This window comes from Pan troglodytes, chromosome 9 (assembly GCF_028858775.2).
Source record: "Pan troglodytes isolate AG18354 chromosome 9, NHGRI_mPanTro3-v2.0_pri, whole genome shotgun sequence".
Taxonomy (NCBI): Eukaryota; Metazoa; Chordata; class Mammalia; order Primates; family Hominidae; genus Pan; species Pan troglodytes.
In genome coordinates, this window is record NC_072407.2 from 110,525,908 (window position 1) to 110,542,475 (window position 16,568).

The following is a 16,568-nucleotide window of genomic DNA, read 5'->3' on the forward strand; positions in this document are numbered from 1 at the left end:
AGAGTCTCTCTCTGTCACCCAGGCTGGAGCGCAGTGGTGTAATCTTGGCTCACTGCAACCTCTGCCTCCCGAGTTCAAGTGATTCTCCTGCCTCAGCCTCCTGAGTAGCTGGGATTACAGGAGCCCGCCACCACACCTGGCTAGTTTCTGTATTTTTAGTAGAGACGGGGTTTTGCCATATTGACCAGGCTGGTCTTGAACTCCTGACCTCTAGTGATCCCCCTGCCTTGACCTCCCAAAGTGCTGAGATTACAGGCATGAGCCACCGCACCCTGCAGAATATAATGGTCTTAGATAATGAACTTCTTTACACACAAAAACACAAAAGCCCATGAGTGAGCCCAGGTCTAATGCAAAGGTAGTAACGGATGGGGTAATTTGAGACGGACAGAAAAGCCATGCAGCGCACAAATGTGTCTGCCCCATAATGTCAGAACATGTGGCCTGAAATCCTATTACTTTTTTTTTCTTCTCTCCTCCCCTTTCCTGCCCAATTCTCTTTCAAATGAAAATGCTGCTTTAAGTTCTTAATTAAATCACTGGTTGTTGTGATTTATTAATACTTTTTTCAAAGTAGATCATTTTGCTCTATTTAAGGAAGACCCTAGAACTGTTTGGAAATGAGAGGTGCCTAATCCAGACGGAGATGTTCCTGGATGGAGGCAAAATGAACAGAAAGTGGAGTTTGAAGAATGATGACAAGGCTTACAGAGTGGTTGTTTTTAGATACTGATGAAAAAGTTAGGCATGTTGTTGGGTTCCAACCTTGGGAGGTTCTGCAGCTTGGAAAAGTATTCCGTGTGGCTCAGCAGCTGTTATCCTTTATTCAGGGTCTGCCGTAAAGCACAAGTGTTAGGGTCTTTGTATTGCTAAGGAGGTGATGAGCAAGATATCTGTGAAATGGCAGATTTGGAGTTAAAAGGCAATGAACTGAGATGGCTGCAACTCAGGCTCTTGCTTGGGGCTATGATACTGCTATTTTATAAAATATTCGAGAAAGAAGCCAGAGGTCACCCTGCCCAGACTTGCATTTTGCAAAGCACTAGACAGCAATCAACATGTTCAACTTACAGAATTTGCATTGGTGCCTCCTTTTTTGCCATTTCCACCCTCCGATGCGTGGTACTCCTGTCTTTGTTGCTACTTCATTTATTAACAGAGCAGACTAAGAGATCCTAAGTATCTGCTTCTAACCAATATTGGCTGCCTCTAACTTATGAATGCCTCACTTACTAATGCCCCACATTTGTACACGACCTCCACTTCCTTGGAGCCCTCGCTAATTGTCAGTTCCCCAAAAGCAGGCACCACCCTTTTCTGTTTCTGAAAATATCGGTCTCATTTCAGGAGACAGTCAAGCTACTTGACTTAGAAGTGTTCTATATAAACAACATTTTCCCCCGTACAGGCTTGATGTAATATTAACTCTCTTTTTACAATTTTTATTTATTTCTGCATTTATTTCTAGAGACAACGTCTCACTCTGTTGCCCAGACTGGAGTGCAGTGGTTCAATTATAGCTCACTGAAGCCTTGACCTCCTAGGCTCAAGTGATCCTCTGGCCTCAGCCTCCCCAGTAGCTGGGACCACCATCCCTGACTAATTTTTGTAAAGACAGAATCTCACTCTGTTGCCCAGGCTTGCCTTAAACTCCTGGCCTCAAGCGGTCCTCCCGCTTCAGCCCCTCAAATTGTTGAGATTACAAGCGTGAGCCACAATGCCGAGCCCTGACTCTCTTTTAAAAATAATCACAGTTCACTTAATCGTACCTCAAGCTTTCCTTCCACGGTTGTGTACATATCCACCACTGCCTGCTTCTTTTCTGTCTTCTGGCCAATGAAGCCAGAAATCTGTATTTCCCTGAAAGCACTCAAACACTTTGAATTCCACTCCAGGAAATTTATCTTACAGCAATAACCCCACCCCAAGAACATTAATTTAACTGAGCATCATGTAGTTGCTAACAATAATTATGTAGACAACATAGAATCCTGGGAAAATGCATATGACAAAACATGAAGCAGGAAAATGAAAATACAACATTTATCTATGATTATAGCTATGTAAAAATGATCCCCCTTTTGGGCACACACACACAAAAAATGGAAAACACCTGATGTTTTAGAGTAGAATAATTATAGGTATCATTTCTATTTTTAGCTTATTTTATTATTTTTCACTTCATTTTAGCTTTTTTATTATGCACAATATATGGAGCTATCTCTTCTTTTTGTTTGTGAATTTTTATTTGTGTTGTCACTTTTCCATTTTTTTTTTTTGGAGACAGAAATCAGTAATATTATCATAATCTGAACACAGTCAATATTACTCTTTCAGTGTGATTTTTCTGCTGCATTTCTCACACAATTGTGATAAAATATATCCAGGCTGGGCATGGTGGCTCACACCAGTAATCCCAGCACTTTGGGAGGCCAAGGCAGGATGATTGCTTGAGTCCAGGAATTTGAGACCAACCTGGGCAACATGGTGAGACCCTGTCTCTACAAAAAATTTAAAAGTTAGCCAGGCGTGGTTGCTTGCACCTGTGGTCCCAGCTACGTGGGATGCTGAGGTATATATGTAGTATTCAATATACGTTTGTGGAAGGCCGCCTATGGTGCAAATGCTGGCATACAATGGTAAGCAAAGCAGATAGGGCTCCCACCCTAGAGAGATTACAGTCTAGTGGGAGAGACAGATATGAATCCAATAACAATATTGATATAAGGTAACAAATAGTGATAAACATGACTTATTCACTCAGCACACATTTGAACCCTGGGCAAAGAGCAGTGAACAAGTCCCTGCCTTCATGGGATTTAAATTCTGCTGGGGTGGGAGTGTGTGTGGGGGGAAACAATAAAAAAGTAAATAAGGCTGAGTGTGGTTGCTCTTGTCTGTAATCCCAGTGCTTTGGGAAGCAAGGTGGGAGGATCAATTGAGGCCAGGAGTGAGAGACCAGCCTGGCCAACATAGCGAAAACCCACTTCTACAAAAAATTTTAAAATTAGCCAGGTGTAGTGGTGTGCTCCTTTAGTCCCAACTGTTCAGGAGGCTGAGGCAGGAGGATCCCTTGAGCCCAGGAGTTGGAGGCTACAGTGACCTAGGATCATACCACTGCACTCCAGCCTGGGCAACAGAGTGAGATTTTGTCTTAAAAAAAACAGTAAATAGCTGCTAAGAGAGCATATAACAAGGGGACCTGGGCTGAGGCACCACCAGTGAAGATTTCTCTGAGATGACATAGGGCTGGAAGAATGAAGGATGAAGGATGAGGCCAAAGGGTCGTGGCAGAAGGGTCTGAGAGAGAGCTTTCCAGGCAGACGGGTAGCCTCTGTAGAGCAACAGGTGCCCCAAGGGAAGAAGCAAGGAACTGAAATAAGGCCTGTGTAGCTGGAGTGTGGAGATGGAGAGAAAGCCCAAGACAAGCAGAGAGGCCACTGTTAGATAATGTAGCATTAGGGGTAAGGTTCTGCAATTTGGTGTTTGGTCATGGAGCAATGATTGATGGCTCAGCAGGGATAAGACCCGTTGGATTTGCATTTTAGAAGATCATCCTAGCTGCAGGTGGAGAGTAGATTCCAGTGCGGAGCAGGAGACCAGTCAGGACACTTGTAGGGTCTAAAGAAAGAGGTGTTTGCTGGACCAGGATGGTAGTGGGGAAGCTGGAGAAAAGTGGAAAGTGTTCAGGGTGACTTAACGTGAAAAGTGACCCCCAGGTGATGTGTTTTGGGGAGTAGGGGTAGAGACACATCAAAGAAGATTCCAAGACTTCTGATTTACATAAGTGCCTAGAAGATGCCACTCACAGATATCATGCATACATAATCTTTAAAAACCCAAAAGTTAGCACTGCAAAAACTTAACATTACCAAAACTTTAATAACACCTTTAACATCACTCATCTTCAGAGCAATCATTAAGTATTTGCATAATATTCAAGCTAGTATGTTTTTCTTCCTTTATTTATTACTCTCCTAATCCAGGACATTGAGATTTTTCTTTATAAATACTGCTGTAATAAATATCATTGTGCATTTTCTTTTTTTTTTTTTTTGAGACGGCGTCTCACTCTGTCACCCAGGCTGGAGTACAGTGGCACAATCTCGGCTCACTGCAACCTCCGTCTCCCGGGTTCAAGTGATTCTCCTGCCTCAGCCTCCTGAGTAGCTGGGACTACAGGCACGTGCCACCACGCCCAGCTAATTTTTGTATTTTTAGTAGAGACGGGGTTTCACCATATTGGCCAGGCTGGTCTTGAACTCCTGACCTCGTGATCCACCTGCCTCGGCCTCCCAAAATGCTGGGATTATAGGTGTGAGCCACTGCGCCTGGCCATGCATTTTCTATTTTTACAGTGCCTCTGCCAGACACTAAAGTAGAATGATTGGGTCAAAGAGTCAAAACATTTTTGTGATTTTTTTTAAAGTTAAATTTTATTTTTTCTAGAGACAGGGTCTCACTCTGTTTTCTGGGCTGGAGTGCAGTGGTGCTATCATAGCTCACTGCAGCCTCAAACTCCTGGGTTCAAATGATCCTCCTGCCTCAGCCTCCTGAGTAGCTAGGACTACAGTTGCACGCTACTATGCCCAGCTAATATTTTTATTTTTTGTAGAGATGGAGGTCTCTACAAAAGTAGAGAGGTCTCACTCTGTTGCCCAGGCTGGTCTCTCACTCTTGGCCTCAAGTGATCCTCCCACCTTGGCCTCCCAAAGTGCTGGGATTACAGGCATGAACCACGGAGCACAGCCCTTTTTGTCATTCTTTATACATACTACCAAAATAACTGTACCAATATCACTTATGCCAGCAATGTACAAGTCTGCCACTAGGCATCCTTGGAAGACAAGGTATTATTATTTCAAGTATTTTTATTTTTCTAATATTTTGGTGGTACTATTTATAATTGTTAGTAATTATTTTTAAGAATCTTTATTTTCTTTGTTTAATAAAATATGTTACATTTCTTTGATAAGAGGAAGGTTTGAACCCTTCCCTTATGTTTGTTTAGTAATTATACTTTGTGACTTGGCAATTGAGCGTTTCGTCAATTTTTAAATCAGTGTCTTGGCTGGGCACAGTAGCTCATGCCTGTAATCCCAGCACTTTGGGAGGCCAAGGCAGGTGGATCACCTGAGGTCAGTAGTTCAAGACCAGCCTGGCCAACATGGCGAAACACCATCTCTACTAAAAATACAAAATTAGCCGGGCTTGGTGGCGGGTGCCTGTAATCCCAGCTACTGAGGAGGTTGAGGCAGAAGAATCACTTAAACCTAGGAGGCGGAGGTTGCAGTGAGCCGAGATTGCACCACTGCACTCCAGCCTGGGCGACAGAGTGACACTTCATCTTTAAAAAAAAAAAAAAAAAAAAAAAATCAGTGTCTCAGAGTTCTTTACTGGAATAAGAAATGTTTAATTTAAAAACCAGCTCATTTTTCTTATGTGTTTTAAATAAGAAAGTTTTTGACTTTTTTTTTCTTTTTTTTTGTCATCTTATTGTGATGAGATTGACTTTCATTTTGATTAAATTTTGAATGCTGAGCTGTACAAACCTGACTCTGGCTAAGGCTGTTGGTAGTAAAACATAAATAATCCGTGGATATGTTTATGTTAGTATTTGTTTCCTGAAGATAGTGAGAAATGAAATTCAGACAGTAGTGTCACGCAGATACATGAAGGGGGCAAGATTTTGAAGAAATTCAAATACTTTTTAAGCAGAAATATTTTAAGGATAACTCTGGAGATGGCTGTCAGGAAAGTGATGAACAGGTACAGTCATCAGCCAGAATATTCAAGGTTCAGGTAGTCGATAATGGCATTATGTTTACTATTACCAAAGAAGCAACACAGAAATAGTTTTGACCTTTGATGTAAGGGTGACCCAGGAAGGGAAACGATGACATAAAAGTCTAAATTCAAACTCTCTGGGTACCTGTAATTCATCTTCTTAACCCTACACACCCAAGAGCCCTATGAAGTATAGTTTGTACATTGACAATGGTTAACTGAGCTTCTGGTACTAAAAGGAGCAAAACAATTATAAAATCAGTGGTCTAGATTCATTCATTTACTTAAAAAAACTATCAAATACACTCAACATTAGCAAGTAAGAAAAAATTCTAAACATAAAGTGGAAGTGTGGTGACAAAACTTGAGGACAGTACTTTCTATTTCCACTAGCCTCAGTTTGACAAAGATAACATTTGTTTGTAAGCAGAATTCAACCAACTTCATAACCAGCCTGCACAACGCTCTTCCTCTTCCATGTGGGCTTGTTATATGTTCAGCACCAACTGGGATGTACCATCCACTTTATGCCAATGAGAACCTCAGGGTTGAGAATGACATACATACAGGGAAATTACTAATACACAGCTTGCTTGCTTAATTAGTCCAGCTTGACTCAACATATCACAAGGGACTGTTGTCTACACTTCTAATTTGTTTTACCCTGAGGCTGATCAACTTGATTAAACTAAATCAGGTCTTTTCTTGCTAGGCCAGAGGCCCAGCCCTCTGCTCCAAGTCAAAATGTCCTTTTTTCATTCACGTGAATCCGTCTGCGAAATGCTGCCTTGGATTTCATCCTAGCACCTCTGGAACACACCACTCCTCTTATGTTGCTATTCCTGAGTTAAACTTATTTTTCCTTTATTTCCAGCCTTGAGTTATGACACCCACCTCCCCCTCCTCTTCTTTGTCTTTCCCAACTTAGTCCTTGCTGATCTTTGCTTGTCACTTTTGTTTGACTTTATTCTGAGCAAGGCTTTGTGCCCATCTTTTCTCCAGGACAAATTAATTATGTACTAACCATTTAGAACGTGCTCAGTAAATGATAGCTGTCCATTTATCTCCTGGTCATTGTGTGTAAGTAATTCTTTGGCCCCACTTATCTGCTCCTTGTTAATGATACCCTCCCTGGCCCATTCTTGAGTTACTATCAGGTAGGAGACAGAGCCCAGGAGTAGTGTCAGGTTCTAGCTGGGTGATCTTGGCCAAATATTTAACTTTCTTGGTTTTTCTTTCCCCACTTGTCAAAGAGGAATAAATGATGTGTAGATTGTTTGCAAAGAATTCCTCCACAATTCCTATCATTCCTGGAGGTACACTCCTTGGCAATGTGACTTTTTGCCACTCTTAGGAGGTGGGGTCTCTTTTACCTCTTTCCTAGTGGTTGTCAGGAAAGTGGATGAACAGGTACAGTCAACAGCTGGAAAATTCAAGGTTCGGGTAGTCAGTGATGGCATTGTGTTTACTATTACCAAGGAAGCAAAACAGAAATAGTTCTGGCCTTTGAAGTAAGACTGAGCCAGGACAACTACTGTTAAGAGGCACCTCCTTTCACCTCCTGGAATCTGGGCCAGACTTGCACTTGCTAAGACCAATAGAATATGGTGGAAGTGAAACTGAGACTTCTGAGTCCAGGCCTCAGTGGATCTTATAGCTTCTGCTCTCTTCCTCTTGGGATCTTGAGACTTCTGTATAAGGAAGCTTGGGTTAGTCTCCTTGAGGATGAGACCATACACAGAAAGAGGCCTGGCAGAGAGCCATTGCCAACTACCCAACATGTGGGTGAAGGCATCTTAGACCATCCAGACCCAGCCAAGCTGTCATAGTGGTGCCCAATGAGTGATCCCCGGCAACCCACCCAGCTGAGCCCAGACCAAATGGCTAGCCCACGGAATGGTAAGCTAATAAACAGAAGTAGTTTTAAGCCTTTAAATTTTGGGGTGAGACTGGGAGCAGTGGCTCACACCTAAAATCCCATCACTTTGGGAGACCGAGGCAGGCGGATCATTTGAGGCCAGGAGTTTGAGACCAGCCTAGCTAACATGGAGAAATGCTGTCTCTACTAAAAATATAAAAATTAGCTGGGCGTGGTGGTGCACGCTTGTAATCCCAGCTACTCGGGAGGCTGAGGCAGGAGAATTGCTTGAACCTGGGAGGCAGAGGTTGCAGTGAGCCAAGATTATGCCACTGCACTCCAGCCTGGGCAACAGAGTGAGACTTCGTCTCAAAAAATAAATAAATAAAAAAATAAATAAATAAATAAATAATAAAAATAAAATTTGGGGTGGTTCGTTATGTACAAATTGAAAAAAACATGGATACAGATGAGGTTATCTTGAAGACATCTTCCAGTCTAAAATCTATGGTCAGAAAAGCCTCAACATTCCTACATCACATCCAAATCATTGGGAAATCTTATAAAGCCGAAAGAGGTCTCCAGATATAATCTGGCCAAATACCCTGTCTTCGGGTGAAATCATACCAATAAAAAATAATAACCGATGATATGAATTGAGCTCTTGCCATCTGCCGGATTTGGCAGTTCTTATTGCCAATCCTCACCCTAACACTGCTCCAGCATCGTCCTCATTTACAGAGAGGACATGGAAGTTCTGCTGGAGCTGCCGAACTGAGACGCGAACCCACACGCCTCTGAGTCTAATGTTCTCCTAACCGTATATCTCATTGTCTGTGGGTATTATTAACCCCACTAAGAAACAATGCAATTGATACAAACTTACAGTGACTTTTGCCAATTAAACAGGCAGTAATGAGAATTCAAATATGATTGAAGAGAGAGCAGTTATGCAAGTTTGAAAACAAACAATTCCCTAAGCCAGGAATAGCTTCCATTTTCTTGTCAGAAAAATCTCAAATGTTTCTCAGAATAGTTCCCTTTATCAGCTCCTCTTGCCAAAGGCATCCATTCCTCTTTTTGATGTTCTCACTTCTCTGTTTATCTCCTCTCTGACATCTCTGACATTTCTCCCTCACTTTTCTGACTCCCTTGCTTCTGTATACACATTGTTTTTTTTCTTTTACAGCTGATCTTCGCGGACCTGACCGTCTTGTTACACCTCGTTCTCCTTCCAGGCAGCTAAGCACCCCAATCTCTATCAACCCTCCACTCCAGCCTTTAAGGACATCTTGCCAAATAGTCCCTTGATCTCCTACAAGTTCAGCCATCAGCCAACCCCAGAATGAAGTTTCCAATTACATCGAATCCTGTGAAAGTGACTTTGTCCCTTGATTTGCAGATCAAAGCAGTATTAAAGTTTTCCTCCCACGCAGGAATCCAAACATAATTTTGTCATATTGCCCAGCAACCACAACACAAGGAAAAGCACAAATGGAGAGGATGGGGCAGGAACTGTATCCCGAGTCAGAGCTTAAACGTCGGGCCAGTGTCATAATGGAAGACGGATCAGGATGTCCAAGCAAGAGCCTTTTCCAAACCCTGAAGCCCCAAGAGACTCACCATCTGGGGAAAGTGTGGCCTTTTGTTCTCCTACTTTAGAAAGGCGATACTTCCAGGTAATAGGTTTCTTATCACTCACCCTCCAGGGAAAGCTTTAAAACAACTGTTGTGTGTTCCCAATCAGAAAGAGGCAGAGTGAAGGAAGAGAAAGCCCTGTGGTTCAGTGGCTGCACCAGTAGCTTTATCATCCGGGGCCTGGTCTCTCTCCCTGTTGATCTTCTGAAAAGATTGTTATTTGAGAGCCTTTGTCCCTGACATCAGAGCCTGCTCTTTGGTTCAGCCCACGGCCAAGACTCAGGGAGGGGCAAGGATTAGAAAAAGCAAGCAAGTATATTGAAAAATGTGTTCTTTTCATAAGGGTAAAGTTAAATCATACACGGAAGTCTGAAGGAAGGGAAGCTCAGATAAGGAAAAGTGGTAAACTTTATAAAGTAAGCAAGCAACAACAACAGTAACAGCAACAGCCCTTTAGGACTCAAAGAGAGGCAACAAAATAATGACACCAGCTTTTAAGCCAAGCTGGATAATAAAGCCCACTTCAACTCCGTGAATGGCTGTGATAGAGACTGCCTACTGTACGATAAAAAGCAATATTTTCTGTATTTAAAAAATTGACCATTGTATGGTAGCTCATGTCTGTAATCCCAGAGCCTTTGGGAGGCCAAGGCGGAAGGATTACTTGAGCCCAGGAGTTTGAGACCAGCAACGTACTGAGACTCCGTCTCTACAAAAAACCCCAAACAAACAAAACTAGCTGGGCGTGCTAGTGTGTGCCTGTAATCCCAACTATTCAAGAGGCTGAGGTGGGAGAATCTGAGCTCAGGAGGTCAAGGCTGCAGTGAGCTGAGATCCTGCCACTGCACTCCAGCCTGGGTGAAAGAAAAGAAGAAAAAAGGCCGGGTGCTGTGGCTCATGCCTGTAATCCCAGCACTTTGGGAGACCGAGGTGGGTGGATTACTTGAGGACAGGAGTTTGAAACCAGCCTGGCCAACATGGTGAAAGCCTGTCTCTACAAAAAATACAAAAAAATTAGCCATGTGTAATGGCAGGTACCTGTAATCCCAGCTACCTGGGGAGGCTGAGGCAGGAGAATCGCTTGAACTGGGGAGGCAGAGGTTGCAGTGAGCCGAGATCATGCCACTGCACTCCAGCTTGGGCGACAGAGTGAGACTCTATCTAAAAAAAATAAAATAAAATAAATTGACCATTGCAACCCTTCTGGATGTTTCTTTTACAAAACACAAACTCACAACAGAAGGAAAAGGTAAGTTATCTTAGTAACAATAAGGATGTGTAATTCCCATCTGGTTCAGATCACAGTGCCCTTGGTCTCTCACCAATAGTCACCCTTTACCAATAGTCACCCTCAAGAAGGTGCTGTAGAAAAGACTTGCTGTCCACCCTGAGGTCAGACTTAGGGTTTAAGTGTCAGTCCCTCTTGTAGCTCATCAGAGCTCTTCTGTTTTCCTAGGTTTACATGATCCCTTTTTGAATGTATACCTTTTACCTGAGCCAGCTTGGAAATCACCCACTGTAACTTCTGTATTTACCAAATTACACTGAATAACTTGTCATGTGCCTATTCGGTTGTGTCACCAGGCTGTCAGCTCCTTGAGGACAGGTGCTGTGTCTCATTTGTTTTGGTATCCCCAAGGCCTAGCATGGTCCCAGACTCATGGCCGATCAACATATATTTGCTCAATCTAGGGGATAATAAATGAGTTCTACCAACTTATTCTGCCATAATTGTGAAGCAGTTCAGTTGCTATTTGACATAAGTGCAAGATGTGATCCTGTACACAAATTAAAATCATGTGTGTAAAAAGTAATTTTTCCATAGGAATAATACTGGAAAGCTAATCATAGCTAACAGTTACAGAGTGCTTGCCCTGGGCCAGGCACGTTACACGTATTAACTAATTTAATCTTCACAAGAACCCTTATGAAGGTAGATAATATTATCCCTATTTTACCAATGAAGAAATTAAAATACTGAGAGGCTAAATTGAAATCAGACTTCCTGGGATGAATGTGGCCCCTGACCTTTTTTTTTTTTTTTTTTTTTTTTGGTGACAGGGTCTTGCTCTGTTGCACAGGCTGGAGTGCAGTGGTGTGATCTCAGCTCACTGCAACCTCTGCCTCCTGGGTTCAAGTGATTCTCCTGCCTCAGCCTCCTGAGTAGCTGGGATTACAGGCATGTGCCACCACGCCTGGCTAATTTTTGTAGAGATGGTGTTTCGCCATGTTGGCCAGGCTGGTCTTGAACTCCTGGCCTCAAGTGATCCTCCCGCCTCAGCCTCCCAAAGTGCTGGGATTACAGATGTGAGCCACCATGCCCAGCCGCCCTGAACTTTATTAACTGGGTGTGATTTTAACCTCTCTGTGCCTTAGTTTGCAGATTTGTAAAGTGGGGATAAGAGTAATAATATCTCCTGGAGCTTTTGTGAGGACTACTGGAGTTAATGCATGTAATGCATGTTCCTGGAACAAATGAAACACTGTCATTGTGACCTGTGAAATGTGCAGGATGGGTGGTAAAGGTCGTGGAGGGATAATGGGGTTGGGGGGTGGGAATTATGTATCACCACTCCCAACACAAAAGAGATCTATGGTAGTAAAGAGAATCATGGCCAGGCACAGTGGCTCGGGCCTGTAATCCCAGCACTTAGGGAGGCCAAGGTAGGTGAATCACTTGATGTCAGGAGTTTGAGACCAGCTTGGCCAACATGGTGAAACCCCCTATCTACTAAAGATACAAAAAAATTAGCCGGGCGTGGTGGCGCGCTCCTGTAGTCCCAGGTACTTGGCTGGCTGAGGCAGGAGAATCACTTGAAGCCAACAGGGAGAGGTTGCAGTGAGCCAAGATCGTGCCACTGCACTCCAGCCTTGGGTGACAGAGTGAGACCCTGTCTCCCCCCGGCCTCCAAAAAAGAGAGGGAATCATCCTCAGATTTCCTTATCCTGTAAAGAAACTCAAAAGCATCAGCTATTTGGCAAACGCCCAACAGATCCACTCCCAGATTTCTATGTTGTACTTAAATCACAGCATGATCATGAGAAAACAAACTGCAGGGCAGATGTTCACAAACACAGCTTAGATGGCAAGCTCAAGACAAGAGGAGTGCACTGGGCAAGGCTCCCCCTGTCATCACCCGGCTAGCTCTCACACTGCACTGAATGCACTGGCTGATGCCATGGTTTAGGCCACATAATTGCAAGAATATTGCATGTACTTTATTAAAATGTCTAAAAACACATACTATTCCAAATCTGAATAAGGCATACTATTCCAGCATACATGAATAGCTTATACTTTTATTTATCTTAAACCTGGATTCTAGTCTAATTTCAGAAAATAACCATTTATTGATTCAACTAACATTTATTGAGCATTTACTATATATCATACACTGTTCTAGCAGCTTGGAATACATTAGTGTACAAAAGAGACAAAGATTCTCACCTTTCTGGAGCTTGCAGTCTAGCAAGTATCTCCATAGCCACCTCCCTGGCCCAAGTCACCACCATCTTTCACCTGGATGTCTGCAGGAGCCCTGACATGGTTTGGTTGTGTCCCCACCCAAAATCTCATCTTGAATTGTATTCTGAATTGTAATCCCCACGTGTTGGGGGTGGTACCTCGTGGGAGGTGATTAGATCATGGGGGCGGTTTCCCTATGCTGTTCTCATGATAGTGAATGAGTTCTCAGGAGATCTTATGGTTTTATAAGGGGTTTACCTCACTTCACTCGGCACTTCTCTCTCCTGCCGCCATGTGAAAAAGGATGTGTTTGCTTTCCCTTCCCATTATATTTGTAAGTTTCCTGAGGCCTCCCCAGCCATGCGTAACTGCGAGTCAATCAAATCTCTTTCCTTTATAAATTACCCAGTCTCAGGTATGCTTTCATAGCAGCGTGAGAACGGACGTATACAAGCCCCTATCTGTCTCCCTGCTTCACTCTGGCTCCCCTTCCATCCAGGCTCCATACAGGAGCAAGAGCGATGGCCAAAGAACAAAATTCCAACAAAATGAGTTTTAAAGATCTAATTGGCATTTATTAGTGATTCATGAATTGAGTAGCATCTTGCCTGGCAGAACAATGGGTTTTTACAAGATAGCTTGAGCAGGAACAATAAAGCAGCATAATACAAAAAAGTGGACTGATTAACATCAGGCTACTTCAGGATACTTTCCTTGTAAGGGTTAAAGCAGGGGAACCTTCCTTATCACGCGGGTGTTGGCTGGGCCCTTTGCGATTAGTTGTGAATCTGCTGTCTTTTTTTTTTGGAAAAGCTGGACTGTTTGGGGATTTGCCTGTTTTTGTTTTTTAAGTTTCAGTTTGATCATGTGGCACTTAAGAGTGTTTCCATTTTGGTGTGATCTATTGGGACCTACTACAGGAGAAGGTCAGTACAAAACAGTGGCATCCCATCAATTTTATTTTTTGTTTTGTTTTGTTTTGTTTTTGTTTGTTTTGAGATGGAGTCTTGCTCTGTCACCTAGACTGGAGTGCAGTGGCACAATCTTGGCTCACCACAACCTCTGCCTCCTAGGTTCAAGCGATTCTCCTGCCTCAGCCTCCCGAGTAGCTGGGATTACAGTAGGCATGCACAACCACGCCCAGCTAATTTTGTATTTTTAGTAGAGATGGGGTTTTGCCATGTTGGCCAGGCTGGTCTCGAACTCCTGGCCTCAAGTGATCTGCCTGCCTTGGCCTCCCAAAGTGCTGGGGTTACAGGCTGAGTCATCAGGCCTGGCCCCCATCAATTTTATTGAACGTGATTTTTTGTAAATGTAAGATATATCATGCCATCCCCTGCTTAAATCCCTCCAGCAGCTTCTCATCATGCTTAGAATACACTGTTAAACTCTGTGGTCTTCATGGCTGCATAGTGTCTGACCTTCTGCCTTTTCTACCACTTTTAATCACTCCTCTTTCCTCTCCACTCAGCATTTGGCTTCTTTTTTCCCTCTTAACAGGCCAAGCTGGCTCCCACTGAGCTTCAGACTTGTTCCCTCCATCTGAAATGCTCTTCCCTATTTTGTCACATGGCTATGCCTTTGTGCCATTTAGGCCTTAGCTAAAATGTCACATCTTTAGAGAGGCCCTCCGGCCCTCCAAAATAGATTATTCCTTCTCCCATATTCAGTTGCTTTCTATCAAGTTACTTGGTTTACTTTTCTTTTTTTGTTTGTTTGCTTGTTTTGAGATGGAGTCTTGTTCTGTCAGCCAGGCTGGAGTGTTTCCAGAAAACAAGACAGACAATGTCCTCATGCTTGTAGATTATATTTTAATGGGGTACAAGAGATATAATCAATAAGAAAGTAAATAAGTGAAGAAATTTCAAAAGAAGATTAACAAGATTAAGAAAAGAAAAGTAAACCATGATCTCGGCTGATTGCAACCTCCGCCTCCTGGGTTCAGGGAATTCTCGTGTCTCAGCCTCCCTAGCATAGCTGGGATTCCAGGCGCCTGCCACCACATCTGGCTAATTATTTTGTAATTTTAGTGGAGACGGGGTTTTGGCATGTTGGCCAGGCTGGTCTTGAACTCCTGACCTCAAGTGATTCGTTCTCCTCAGCCTCCCGAAGTGCTGGGATTACAGGCACGAGCCACTGCGCCTGGCCCTGGTTTACTTTTCTTAATCCTGTTAATCTTCTTTTGAAATTATCCTCTTCACTTATTTATTTTCTTATTGATTATATCTCTTGTAGCCCATTAAAACATAAACTACAAGCATGAGGACGTTGCCTGTGTTGTTTTCCGGAAAGATGTCTGACTTAGGGTATGGACTCAGTTAGCTCTTGGTGAACAAGTTAATGAATATGAGTTTGGGAAATTCTCTTTTCTCTGGACCTGCATTTCTTCACCCACAAAATGAGGGGGTTGAACTAGAGGCTATCAAGGATGCTTTCCCACTTTTTATTTTTTATTTTTTTTGAGATGGAGTCTCACTCTGTCACCCAGGCTGGGGTGCAGTGGCATAATCTCAGCTCACTGCAACCGCTGCCTCCCAGGCTCAAGCAATTCTCCTGCTTCGGCCTCCTGAGTAGCTGGGAATACAGGTGCCCACCATCATATCCAGCTAATTTTTGTATTTTTAATAGAGATGGGGTTTCACCATGTTGTCCAGGCTGGTCTTGAACTCCTGACCTCAAGTGATCCCCTTGCCTCAGACTCTCAGAGTGCTTGGATTACAGGTGTCAGCCACTGTGCCCAGCTCCCACTTTTTAAACTTTATTTTATTTTATTACAGACAGGGTCTCACTATGTTGCCCTGGCTAGCCTTGAACCTCCAAGCTCAAGCTATCCTCCTGCCTTAGCCTCCCAAGTAGCTGGGACTACAGGCACATGCCATCGCATCAGACTTCCCACTTTTTGTGATTCTAAGTACACTTTTGCTAAGGTTGCAAAGGGTATGCCCCACTATTTAAGAATGTGGTCAACAAGTCCATGTTTAGCTCAGATCTCATGGTTTCTAACTCTGTCTCCCTTGGGCCTCTGTATTTCAGCCTGGGAAGTCCCAGTCTGGTATATTGTCCTCTTGTGTCTGCTGTCCTTTCTTTCACTTTCTTTGAACTTTCTGTTGCTCCTGTCTGGATCCATTACACGATTAAAATGAAATGAACAGAAAAGGACACATGATTCCAGATTCCAACTGACAATAACTTTATAGAAAATGAAGGCAATATTTGGTATCATTTCTAGTACCTTCATGCTGCTGCTGAAGGTGATGGGAACCTGCACACTGTAAATATATATTGTTTCCAGAGGCGGAAAATTTACACTGGTAAACACACTTCATGTGACAGCTATGATGCTGGGCGCTTCCACCTAGATTATTTCATTTAATCACTACAGGAATCCAGTGAAGTAGGTATTGTACTCATTTTACAGTAAAAGGAGCTGAAATCACGAAAGGTGAAAACACTTGCCAGAGGTTGTAAAGTGGTGAGTGAAAGAATTAAGCTTGTACCTAGCTCAGACCCCCTCACCCCACCAGCATGATGATAATCGTTGAGTAAGAACAGTTGTTTCCAGATTATTTCCAGGAGCCTGATTTATTCAACCCATGCCTAGAATAAACCTCCTCTCTTGAGTCTCTGTACTTTTTTTGCATACTGGTTGTCTCATCACTGGATTATCAGCTCCCCAAGTCAAGTGTCGATTTCCTGAACACACAGCAAGCAGGGAAGAAATATTTGTTGAATAACCGAAAAAATGAATACGAGAGAATGAAAAACTAGATTTTAGCTTTTGCATCCCTCTTATTCCCCTTTATACAGATGCTCAGACAT

The 16,568-nt window shown here is 43.1% G+C and overlaps 1 protein-coding gene across 3 annotated transcripts in view; it reads right to left on the reverse strand.

The window, feature by feature from the left end:
• The window catches only part of EXPH5 (exophilin 5), an 88,260-nt gene that overhangs the window by 37,322 nt on the left and 34,370 nt on the right, over positions 1–16,568 (reverse strand). Inside the window, exon 1 of one of the 3 annotated variants that reach the window (XM_054662680.2) lies at positions 10,322–10,459. The exons of the other annotated variants lie outside the window; for them this stretch is intronic. Within the exon in view, the coding sequence (XP_054518655.2) occupies positions 10,322–10,404 (83 nt within the window). The 5' untranslated portion in view covers positions 10,405–10,459. Of the gene's footprint in view, positions 1–10,321; positions 10,460–16,568 lie in introns of those variants that run through there. 3 annotated transcript variants of the gene reach the window in all.